This window comes from Silurus aristotelis, assembly GCF_946808225.1.
Source record: "Silurus aristotelis genome assembly, chromosome: 14".
NCBI classification, from domain to species: domain Eukaryota; kingdom Metazoa; phylum Chordata; class Actinopteri; order Siluriformes; family Siluridae; genus Silurus; species Silurus aristotelis.
In genome coordinates, this window is record NC_139587.1 from 10,303,216 (window position 1) to 10,316,137 (window position 12,922).

The 12,922-nt window shown below is 40.0% G+C and overlaps 1 protein-coding gene across 3 annotated transcripts in view; it reads left to right on the forward strand.

Moving 5' to 3' along the window:
- Positions 1-12,922, forward strand: part of LOC310736604 (connector enhancer of kinase suppressor of ras 2-like) — a 97,590-nt gene that overhangs the window by 59,204 nt on the left and 25,464 nt on the right. The window contains exons 10-16 of one of the 3 annotated variants that reach the window (XM_083560221.1): positions 164-310; positions 6,787-6,848; positions 6,998-7,206; positions 7,744-7,854; positions 11,024-11,256; positions 11,799-11,839; positions 11,913-11,961. In XM_083560221.1, the coding sequence (XP_083416347.1) occupies positions 164-310; positions 6,787-6,848; positions 6,998-7,206; positions 7,744-7,854; positions 11,024-11,256; positions 11,799-11,839; positions 11,913-11,961 (852 nt within the window). The remainder of the gene's footprint in view (positions 1-163; positions 311-6,786; positions 6,849-6,997; positions 7,207-7,743; positions 7,855-11,023; positions 11,257-11,798; positions 11,840-11,912; positions 11,962-12,922) is intronic. The other 2 variants (XM_083560222.1, XM_083560223.1) reach the window with 2 other exon arrangements.

Consider the following 12,922-nt stretch of genomic DNA (forward strand, 5'->3'; position numbering starts at 1 on the left):
TTTTCATGTCTGTTAGGAAATTTTCAGTCTGATTAGAGTGTCCTTTCCTTGGCTGTTTGCTTGCTGCTCATATATTGGGTCCAAAAAGTAGTTCATTCTAACTAAATGTTTATACATCTGGTGCACTGTATATGTTATATACAGTATGTATATGCTTTATTAGGTGGGGTGGCAGCTGAAGAACTTGGTCAACACATTGCGTGAGGATCCAAATTGTGTCAACCTTACGCTGAAGAAGAGGCCACAGAACATTTTAAATTCCACCCCAGCTCTGGTCAAAAACCTACAATGGAAGCCTCTTGCCCTCCAGGTAGTTTTTTCCTCCAATAGACTTATAAACTAATAACCGAATATGCACTTTTTTACAGTCTAAGTTTACAGTATTCCACTAGAACTTGGAGTGTGATTTTTTATTTTTTTTTTACATTTTTATTAATATTGGCCTACCTCACTGTAGGGTGCCCACCCAATGGCCCATTGATGGAATCCACTGGTGTGGGTGAAGGTATGCTGCGTGTTAGTCTTTCCAACGTGGCTGTGAAAGATTACTCAAATGGATTGCACTTTGTTACATTAATCCAATTTAAACCTCTAATCTGACTTTAATTTATAATAAAGATTTAACTTGAATATCTCTAATTCAAGCTGATCACCTTATTGGTTGTACTTCTTCTTTAATTTGAATAGATTATTCTAAGCATTCCGTCTTTTCAATTAATCATTCATTATGGTCCTGGAGTCGGTTAGAGCCTTGTGCTTGGCTAACGCTACCTGCTCACGGAGGCACATTGAAGTCCGAATCTTAGTCAGAGGATATAAAGGTAAACTAATATTCTTTAAGTAGGCCGCTCAATGCTTTCTCCTTCATAAAGAACTATTGATTTAGTTACTTGGTTATAACTTGCTAAGTCAGTGATAGTCAGAAATCAGAAGGTCCCAGACGTTGTTCTCTATGCTCCATCCATTAATAAGCCTTCAGTTTGTAATATCCTGGTCATAGATTTGCGTTAACACCAGACTACATAATCAACTAGATATAAATGATTTCAGCGAATTTCAGAGTTAATCAAGAATTTTAGATTTATTTGCCAGCCAGTAAACAATAAACAGTAAACAATGTCACATCTAAAACAAATAATAAAAGAAAGTTACATAACATGATCAGCATAATGCAAATATTTTAGCAATGCAGTTTACTAAAGAATTGTTAAAGAGTTACTGTACCTGGCAATAGATTCAGACAGAGACTGTGTGGGAAGTTCTAACTACAGAATGCTTCCCTGAGTGTTTTGCCAAATTTCCTTAAATACCCAAACCATCATAAATACTTATAAATTTGTGAGTGATAAAAAGTGATAAAAGCTTTGCAAACCCTTTCTTGGGACCGGATATGACCTAAAAACCAAATGTCACCTAGACCACCTGGTAAGGATCTTCTCCGGGGCAACCCATATGTCACTAGGACAGAATTTCCCCAAACCCGAGGTCTATTCTACTAATATGGGACTGAGATCATATTTCCAATCACACTGAGACTTTTAAAATGATACAAAACATGTGAAGTTAAAATGTATAAATTTCTAAAATGTAATTATTAAATTATGCAAGTAAAGTAGCTTAAATTCCGGGACCTTCTAAGTCACCTTTCCATGATCTTCCCAGGAGGGAAAGAGGGGGCTTAAGGATCGGTGACTGGGCATCTGAACAGATGGCTTTCTCTCCTCAGATCAAATAGATCCTCTCCTCAGATTAGAAGGTTTATTGTTTTGTTGCATGGTAGTTCTCGGGGTCTGGCCTCATGAAGTTTCATGGCAGTTCTTGGGGTCTGGGATCATGAACAGGTCTGACCATCCTTACATCACCAAAAACCACAGTCATAAGCTACTGCTGGTAATGTCTATAAATCAAGTTTCATTTAGTTACAATGCTAACCTTTAAAGTTGTTAGCATAGGAGTATCTAGAGAATTGGTATAACATCAGCCAAACCAATGGGTACAGATTGCCTGGAATGCCACAGCTTTCCACTTGTCAGTGACATGAGGCTGCTCAGGAAATGATCTCTATGGTGTTACAACTATACTTTATCCTGAATTGACTCAGCATTTATATAAAAAAAAGCATTATAAAAAAAATCTGCTCTGTGGAGTAGATGTTGTGGGGCAGCCACTCAAGGCCCAATAAAAAAGCTGCACAAATGACTGTCATGCTTTAGAGTTTCTTCTTTTTCTTCTTCTTCTTCTATTAGGGGTTGCCACAGCGGATCATCCGTCTCCATACCCTCCTGTCCTCTACATCTTTCAAACCAACTTCCTGCATGTCTTCCCTCACCACATCCATAAACCTCCTCCTTGGCCTTCCCCTTTTCCTCCTTTTTTGGAGGCTCCATCCTCAGTATTTTCCTACCAATATAATGAGTCATGAGTTTCTGATATTTATATACTAAGTTCAATAAATAATAGTTTGTTAACCCTCAAGTGTGCCACCTGGCCAAACTATTTGGCTGCTCTGCACTGTTAAAAATGAATTCATGAAATTACCCTTAAAGACTGCTTCCTCTGAGGCTCTTATAAAAAACAGATCCCTTAATGTAGAACACATTAGGGAATGAATTATGTTATCAGTCTTCACAATGTTGTAGACAGAATCTACGAGATATAGACCATTTTCCATTAGTAAAGTTTATTTTATTTAATAAGAAAGTGATGTTTTTTATTCATGTCCCATATCAAAGATTTATCATGATGTATATTAGAGAAAACCAGTGGTGGGCCGTGCATTTGATACCCGGGCCTTCAGTGAGGACTTACCCGAATTAATCCACCTCTTAATACCACCACTATCATGTCGTGATTATAGAAACCATCAATACAATACAAAAACTCAATATAACAACACGTGGCATTACAAAGCAATTTTACCATTTTACTAAAGCAAGAAACCCAGTTAAGACAACTCCAAAATTCTACACTACAACCACAACTGTGCACCTAAATCATCTGGAGCAGTTCTGAATCAATATTTGTCTGATAACATGACAAAAACATTCAAATATAAATAAAATACAACCTACTGCTGTATCGGTTTCCCTTTGACCAACCAATCAGAGGACGGAAAAATTCTGACACTATTCTGGGCCAGCTAGCTGGCCCTGTAAGGGCGATATTGAAATCTGATTGGTTAAAGAAACAGAGCTATTTATTAAGAATACTATGGTAAAAAGGGCCAGTAGAACAGACATTGCGCTGGGCCCTGGGCAGATTAGATTGACATGGCAGCACATAGAGGCTAAAATCTGATTGAACAAAAAAATCTAACATCCACATACACGTACTGAAAGCAGTGCAGCTAAGAGTAACGCTACGAAATAAAGAGAATAAACTGTTGGGGATAAATTAATACAATTTCATGGAACAAATATTAGACTTTAGGTTGTAAATGTAGGTCAGTGCTTCTTATAGTGTTTAGGCCAGAAGAGAAAGCTTTGCCACTGAAGGAAACTGAATTTCAAATAGTGTGATCCATGAAAATTTATTTTGTCATAGTTAGTGTAGTCAAACCTGGAAAGGGCTGTTCAAAATGCAAACATGGTTATAATGTCCAACTTATCTTTTAAGAATTTTAAATAATGAACAATTAATTGCATTTAACAAAATTAATTACTATATGTTTGGAAAATACTGGGTTAAGGTTACTTCTACTTCTAAGTATAAAAAGGACTAATTTGAGATTTTCATATTCTAATATTTATCATGTCTATCCCTTTAAGCATTTTTTTATGTGTCTAGTTTACAACAAATACTAACCTAAATGTAAGATGTGTATTTTTTCATTAAAATTATTTATAAAAAAAAAACTATACAAGTGCACAAGTGTAGATCACAGTGACTAACCCAGCCATAATTTTTTCACAAGCCAGTGCACTCTTAGTGCCGGTCCCAAGCCCATATAAATGGGGAGGGTTGCGTTAGTAGGGGCATCCAGCATAAAACATGTGCCAAATCGAGTATGTGGATCACAAATAAGAATTTCATACCGGATCGGTCGAGGCCTGGGTTACCAACGACCGCCACAGGTATCGTTAGCCTACAGGGTACCGGTGGAAATTGGGCTACAGTTGGCTGAAGGAGGAGAAATAGAGGAGGAAGACGTCTACAGAGATGCCAAGGAAAGGAGAAGTAAAGAAAAGTGGCGGTTAGGGTGGGCACTTTAAATGTTGGTACTATAACTGGTAAAGGGAGAGAGGTAGCTGATATGATGGAGAGGAGAAAGGTAGATATGTTGTGTGTTCAGGAGACCAAGTGGAAAGGAAGTAAGGCCAGGAACATTGGAGGTGTTTTTAACTGTTTCTACCATGGTGTGGATAGAAAGAGGAATGGTGTAGGTGTGATCCTGAAGGAAGAGTACAGTAAGAGGGTAGTGGAGGTGAAGAGAGTTTCTGATAGGGTGATGAACGTGAAGCTGGAAGTTGAAGGGTTGATGATAAATGTCATCAGTGCTTATGCTTCACAAGTCGGCTGTGAGATGGAGGAGAAGGAAAAATTCTGGAGTGAATTAGATAAAGTGGTAAATAGTGTACCTAGGAATGAATGATTGGTGACTGGGGCAGACTTTAATGGGCATGTAGGTGAAGGGAACAGAGGTGATGAGGAGGTGATGGGTAGGTATGGTTTTAAGGAGTAAGGTTTAGGGAAGAGGTCAGACAGGGGCTCGGGGGTGGTGAAGAGGTGCTGGATGATTGGGCAACTACTGCAGAAGTGATACGGGAGGAAGCTAGAAAGGTACTTAGTGTGACATCTGGAAATAGAAAGGAAAACAAAGAGACATGGTGGTGGAATGAGAAATTGCAGGACAGCATAAGGTGAAGAGGTTGGCAAAACAGAATTGGGATCGACAGAGAGATGAGAAAATTAGGCAAGAGTACAAGGAGATGTGGCAGCAGGTAAAGAGAGGGCATATGAGGAGCTGTATGAGAAGTAGGACACTAAAGAAAAATAAAAGGATTTATACCGATTAGCCAGGCAGAGGGACCGAGCTGGGAAGATGTTCTGCAAGTTAAAGCAATAAAGGATGGAGATGGAAATGTGTTGACTAGTGAGAAGATTGTGTTAAAAAGATAGAGGGAGTATTTTGAGCAGCTGATGAACGAGGAAAATGAGAGAGAGAGAAGGTTAGATGGTGTAGAGATGGTGAAGCAGGAAGTGGATAGGATTAGTAAGGAGGAAGTGAGAGCAGCTATTAAGAGGACGAAGAGTGGAAAGTCGGTAGGACTAGATGACATACCGGTAGAAGCATGGAGATGTTTAGAAGAGATGGCAGTGGAGTTTTTAACCAGATTGTTTAACAAGATTCTGGGAGGTGAGAGGATGAGTAATGGAGAAGAAGTGTGCTGGTACCGGTTTTTAAAAATAAGGGAGATGTGCAGACCTGCAGTAACTACAGGGGAATTAAGTTGATCAGTCACACCTATGGGAAAGAGTAGTGGAAGCCAAGCTGAGAGAAGAGGTGACCATTTGTTAGCAACAGTATGGTTTCATGCCAAGGAAGAGCACCACAGATGCCTAATTTGGTTTGATGGATGAAGTATAGAGAAGGTCGGAAGGAGTTGCATTGTGTGTTTGTGGATTTAGAGAAAGAGTACGACAGGGTGGAAAGAGGAGTTGTGGTACAGTATAAGGAAGTCAGGTGTGGCAGAGAAGTATGTGAGGGTGGTGCAGGAGATGTATGAGGACAGCAGTTAAGTGTGTAGTAGGAACCACAGACTGGTTCAAGGTGGAGGTTGGACTGCATCAAGGATCGGCTCTGAGCCCTTTCCTGTTTGCAGTGGTAATGGACAGGTTGACGGACAAGGTCAGACAGGATGAGGTGGAGGTAGGCGCTGAAGAGAAGGGGAATGAAAGTCAGTAGGATTAAGACAGATTACATGTGTGTGAATAAGAGGGAGGGCAGTGGAGTGGTGCGGTTGCAGAGAGAAGAGGTAGAGAAGGTGAAGGAGTTAAGGTACCTGGGGTCAACAATGCAGAGTAATTGAGAGTGTGTTAGAGGAGTGCAGAAAAGGGTGCAGGTTGAGAAGAGTGGCAGGAGTGATTTGTGATAGAAGGGTATCTGCAAGAATGAAAGGGAAAGTTTACAGGACTGTGGTGAGACCTGCGATGTTGTATGGTTTAAAAACAGTGGCATTGAGTAAAAGACAGGATTGAGATGGTTTGGACATGTGCAGAGGAGGGACATGGGTTATATCGGTAGGAGAATGCTGAGGATGGAGCTACCAAAAAGGAAGAAAAGAGGAAAGCCAAGCAGGAGCTTCATGGATGTGGTGAAGGAAGACATGCAGGTAGTTGGTGTGACAGAGGCAGATGTAGAGGACATGGGGTTGTGGAGACAGATGATCCGCTGTGGCGACCCCTAATGGGAGAAGCCGAAAGAAGAAGAAGTAGTAGTAGATCACAGTGACCGTGCTTTATTTGGTATCAAGCACCTTCACTGATCTCAATGAACATTAAATATATAACTTGCTGCAATTACTTCCATTTTTTTGTTCTGTGCAATAAAATATGCAATAATGCAATATGCAATTAATATCAATAAAGTTTAAAGTAAAATTTTGAGTCTGAGTCTTTGTATTTTTAAGATGCATCAGCTGATGCAGCTGATTTTTTGCATGCTTAAGAGGTACATTTGGTTTAGCTCTCTGACAATTACCACTATGTTCTCTCTTAAAAATACTTGTGATGTTTTACTCTATGATTTTTTTTTTGCTTCTTTCTATGGCTTCAATTTGTCTGTAGACTATCCCCAACAGTCTTAATTGTGACTCCACAAATCCAAGTAGCACAATGCATTGTGTCAGGTAAGTCACAGTTATAATAGAAAATGGTGGTCATATAATAAATATTCTACAATATCAGCTTTAAAAAAATTATCAAACTACAATGGATTTCTGACAACCACAGCTTTAATAATCTTAAATCATCTTTATGTGTTCTTCAATTATTATAGAGATGAGAGAGGCATCGCATCTTGTGATGACATCAAGTATAAAATGAACAAGTCCAGTTCCAGTAAGTGCCCAGAGTCACTTAACTATTACTTTTACCAGGAGAGTTGCAAATATTATTCTCTAATGGATGGCAATGGGGCACCAATTGGACTACAGCATGACAGAAGCCGATCTGTAGGTGTAAGAAGAAGAGACAAAACCTTAAATAGTAAGACCTGCTTAACATTATACCTGTTATAACCATCTCTGTCCATAACCCAGTATGAAACTGGTATGTTAGGTAAAGCAATATGTCTTATTGAGTCAATCTTTTGCTTGCTTGCATTTGATATTTTAATTCAATTATTCAAAATAATTTTAATTGTATAGCGCTTCTAAGAATGGGCATTGTCTCAAAGCAGCTTTAGACAGATAATGTGGTAAGAAAAAATGTTATTAGACATTGTTATTTATAATTGTATGTTTGAGAAATCGGGTGGCTTCTGTGGCAAGGAAAAACTCCCTGTAATGGCATAAGAAAGAAACCTTGAGAGGAATTAGACTCAACTGGGGACCCATCCTCATCTGTCTGGCACCAAATGTCCAATTATTGAATAAAGTATCTATTTGTCACAGTTAAATGATGTTGAGGTGTGCAGTGATAAAATGCAATCTGTAGTTCTGAGTCATTGTAGACTGTTGACATTAATAGTCCAAATCCATATTCAAAGCTCCTGTGTTACTCTGTAATTTCATGGATCCCAAGGCAATAGATGTAAAACATCCCCTGCTGCACAGAGTGGCCTCCCAATCAAAGAGAACACAATCCAGAGGCAGGCTGGGACATGCAGATCTGAGGAGAGGGGCAGGATCACTGGTACTTCACGAGCATATGTAACTTGATTGAGAGAAAGAGAGAGAGAGAGAGAGAGAGAGAGAGTGAGAGAGAGAGAGAGAGAGAGAGAGAGAGAGAGAGAGAGAGAAAGAGAGAGAGTGAGTTAGAGGGGTGCCAAGCAAATAAATATATGGATTATTAGGTATTATTGTTGTATAAAAGTTAAGGACATTGTGCATTTGGGGACTCAGGTATGTGCATTTGGTAAGACTAGCTATTGCAACATAGCTAAAAGGGATAGCCAGAAGGTGACACCAACATCAGGGATCTCTGAGATAAGAGCGGCTCATAAATATTACTGCCTCTCCAACTCTGCAAAGTACTATCACGGGTGCACTGAAGGAAACCCCTGGCCAGGCAGGAACTACAAGGAAAAGCTTGAGGCTTCTGCATAATATCCTTGTAAGCTCCACAACATCTTCACTTCACTACTCAACCCCCTTGCTCCAACTGCTTAATCTTTCATGCTTTGCATTCTTCTACCACAAGAAGATTTACACAGCCACAATAATTACACAAACAGGATTCCCCTACATCTATGTTGTCATATTTCTCAACCATAGCAGAAAAAGAGGTACTACAAGTCATCCATTCTTGCAATCCCACCACCTGCCCACTGGATCTAATCCTTACTGTTATGCACCAGACTATTAGTCCTCCTACCATTAGACATCCACAACTACAGACCAGTATCACTTCTTTCCTTTCTTTCTAAAACTCTGGAACAAACTGTTTATAACCAGTTGTTTGCCTATCTGTCATAGAACAACTGTCTCTAGGTTACGTATGTAACCCTAGCTCCCTGAGGAAACTAGGTGCTGCATTGCAGTGCTTTGGGAACGCTTCTGCGTTGTTTACACTCTGAATCATATGTGAAATCCAGACAACAGAGACGCGTCGTCACCAGCAGGGTGATGTCATGACCAGGAAGCTAAAAAAAAACGTGCATACGGTGGAGCCGACGCTAGCTTCTGCAAAGAGAAGGGAAGCGCCACAAAAATGCATGGAGTTTGTCTTAGAGATGCAGTGTCTCGTTCCCTCAGAGAACTAAGGTCACATAAAAGTCTGCTTGTTAGAAGTAGCCCTTTTTTATAGGGGACAAAGCAAATAAACAGCTGCTTGAACTTCCTCCACGGACTCGTGGATGTATGTGTCCAGTGCACTCACTCTCCTGGTCAGGTGCTTGATAAGGGGGGAGGATAGAATGCCTGCAGCATGATGGGTAATGGGGGAACTGTGGGCACTTTAGGTACATACCCCAGTCTGGGGTAAAGAAAGGCACTGGCAATGCCAGGGGTAATCTCCAGAAGAGACAGGGCCATGGAGAGAGCCTGTAGGTCCCTAACCCTATTCAGGGAGGATATAGCTAGAAGGAAAACGGTCTTGATAAACAAATACCTAAGCACCACCTCGGCCGGTGGCTCGAAGGGGGGCTCAGACAGAGCCTCCAGCATGATGACCAAGTCCCACACAGGCACTCTGGGTTGCGTCCCTGGCCACAGCCTTCATATCTCTGGGCGGAGGTGAACCAAGGTGCCCCCTGCCTGGGGGAGAAGATCCCCAAGGAGGTTCCTCGAGGAGGGACACCAGGTCCGCGAACCATGGTCTGCCTGTCCATTAAGGGGTCACCAGGAGGAGATGGACTCCATCCGGGCAAACTCTCTCCAGAACTCCCGGGAGTAGTGTGATAGCCCCGGCCATGTCTGTACCATGGGTACAGCTGGGTAAGTGAGGGAGAACCAGAGGGGACAGTGCGAGGTCTCCTGAGTCACAAACAGATCCACCTCTGATCTGTAAAACCTCCGCCATATCTGCTCCACCACTTTGAGGTGAAGCCTTCATTCTCCGGGCCTCAGCCCTTGCCTTGAGAGGGCGTCTGCTCCCTGAATTAGGTACCCAGGTATGTAAGCAGCCTTCAATAAGAGCAGTCCTCCCTGGGCCCACCGGAGGATCTGCTGTGCCAGCCTGTAAAGGGGGCGAGATCGCAGACCCCCTGATAGTTGATGTAAGAGACCACCTATGTGTTGTCCATATGGACCGGCACATGGCAATCCCTTAGGTCTGGGAGGAAGTGTTTCAGAGCCAGAAACATCAGCATCTCCAGGCAGTTTATGTGCCACATGAGATTGAACCTGCTCCACCAACCTTGGGTGAGGCGGCCATTTATGACTGCCCCCACCCCATGAGGAAAACTTAACACTTTATAAGTCTAAGTTTTTCCCTGATGAGCAAGGCGGTGGTGATTGTGGCAAGGAAAAACTCCCCGAGATGGCATAAGGAAAAAACCTTGAGATAAACCAGACTCAAGAGGGAACCCATCCTCATCTGGGTTGCACCAAATGTTGATTTATTGCAGATAAACGATGTTGCGGGGTACAGTGATGGTGATCAGAAGCAAACTATAGTACTGAGTCAGTGTAGCTGACCATTGACATTAACTACAGTCCAAATCCATCCTCAAAGCTCCCATTCTTATTCCGGAATTTCATGGAACCACCCAAGGCGTAGATGAGAAACCGTCACCAGCTGCACAGAGTGCCCTCTATTTAAAGAGGACACTATCCAGAGGCAGGCCTGACTGTTGTGTGACCAGTGATGATTTGGGCTGCAATATCATGTCATTCCCTAGTCACATTATAGGCATGTCAATGACTACCAAACTAAAAACACTACCAAACACATTAGAGAGTACAATGTACACCCAGTGGTTCAAAAGTTGTACCCTGAAGGTGATGCCATGTTTCAGTATGATAATGCACTAATACATACTGGAAGACTGGCGACAGAGTGGTTTGATGAACATGATAGCAAAGTTGAACATCTCCTGTGGCCTGACCAGTTACTAGACCTGAATATTATTAAATAGAGCCCAAATCCTTCTGGCCGTTGTGCATTCACAAGACAAACAGATGCTATATTAGCCTTAAAAAGGGCCCTACACCTTATTAATAAATATTGTGGTCTAAAACACGGTGTTTCAGTTTCATTGCCTAAACCCTATGTCTTTTGACAAAATCTCTCCATCATTTGGAGGCAGGAGGAACATCAAAACGCTGAATGCAAAACATTATTTGGGCTTTTATTTTCTGCAACATAATGATGTTTAAAAAATCCAAACAACCTGTTACTTTTTTTCAATTTCAATCCTCAGATTCCGATACATCCCTTCTTCGCTACATGAGAGATGACAAGAACCAGAAGGAGCCACAAATGCCACTGGAAAACAAGCTAAACACTAGTCACCATACCAGCAAGAAGAGCAAAAATCCAAACAGTACCAACTTTCACATTAGCCCCTCACTACTATCTTCTTCTTCTTCTTCTTTGAGACTAGATGCATCACCCAACAGCCTACCAGAACATAACACTGCACAACTATACCATGTAAATAATGTAACAATTATTCACATTATTTTTCAGTCTAAATGTAAGTGTAAGTCTTAATAAGGAAATTAAGGGTTCAGGTAAGGTTTAGTTCAGTAAAGGTCATGATGTGTATTATAAAATTTTGACTACGAGGCTGTAGGAGAAATGTGACTAGTGGTTTGTTAATGAACAGTTTAGTTTTGCTTAGATTTATTTTATTTTTTTCTACAAATCTACAAATGCACTTCTGAGCCAAGATTATTGGAAAATATTACAACTGTTTAACAATGTTGTCACTGCACTCCCAGAATGTTTAGCTCAACCATATTGGTCTTCATTATTAATTAAACACAAACTCTAGAGTGAGTGATTTTTTATAATAATTTTTCATATTGAAAGTCGCTTAACTAAATACGGTTGGTGTTGCCGGTTAGAAATTAAAATGACAGTCAATCAAAATCAAAAATATATTTCAGCCAAATTTGTGCTTGTGTATAAAATGTGACTTATATAATAAAATATCACAATAACAATAACATGGTGATTTCTCTTCTCTTTAGCAACAAAGAGCTGGTGAAACAATGCAAAAGAAACCAAAGAGGTGAGAGCATTAAATAAATAAAAAGTTTTAAATATTTTTTTCTAAAACATTTAATTATTTGTAATGTGTGCAGGTTTCCAGGATCTAGAACTGATATACATGGAGTTGCATCAACGTCAACGGTAAATTTTCATGAAGCACTTGGTTCCTTGTTTTGTTTGTGTCACTCAATTAAACATTTGTGAAGAAGATCTCCAACATGTGCAGGTCCTTACCACTGAATTGGAACAGCCGCTGTGAGATACTCTGATTACTTTCATATTGAAATGGTTGTGAGTTACACCTACACTACCTGGGGCACCGCTACCTAATGTTTCAGAATATTGAAGTTGTAATCTTCCATTCTCTGTTTATATCCATTTGCTTTACTTTATAGTCATAGTCTAACGACTTAAAGAGGGTGCGTTTACATGTTAGTGAATAAAGTGAACCTTTTTCTTCCTGGTTTCTGAATTTTTGAAATAAGAGGCTATATATTAAAATGTGTTGTGTTTATTTATTGTCAGAATTAAAAGAGTGTAATCTTTCTTTTTCTTATGATGGCATGTCTAAAATTGTATTGAAATCCATGATTTTAGTCAACACCAAAATTATAAACACCTTAAATGAAAATAGGCAAACAAATAGATAAATTGTTTGACCTCTTACTAGCTCTCAATAACAGTACTGAGCTTCTAACATTTAATAAGATTGGGGAAAAAATGCACCCAGGGACATTAGATAAGCACTGACAGATTTTTCTAGGTCCATTGAGAGGGAACCTGGATCACTTCTATATTTTAAGCTTTTCTTGCACTTGTAGAGTGACCTCAAAATAGTGTTTGCCAGAATATTAATTTGACCTCTTCTTGGCAAGCTTTAAAATGCTGTGTTTTTTTTAATATTAATGGTAGTGTTTATTAAACATAAGCAGTAAAAAAGTGAATTTGCTTATGTACTGTTTACCTGTCTTGTTAAAATGAACAAAACTGCTTCATATGTTGGTAATTCTTTAGTTTTGCTTTTGTCGAATATTAAAAAACTTTACATTAGTAAATGGTAAATGTTTAAAAGAATTTTCAGGGTAGGCTGCAGAGGAATTAA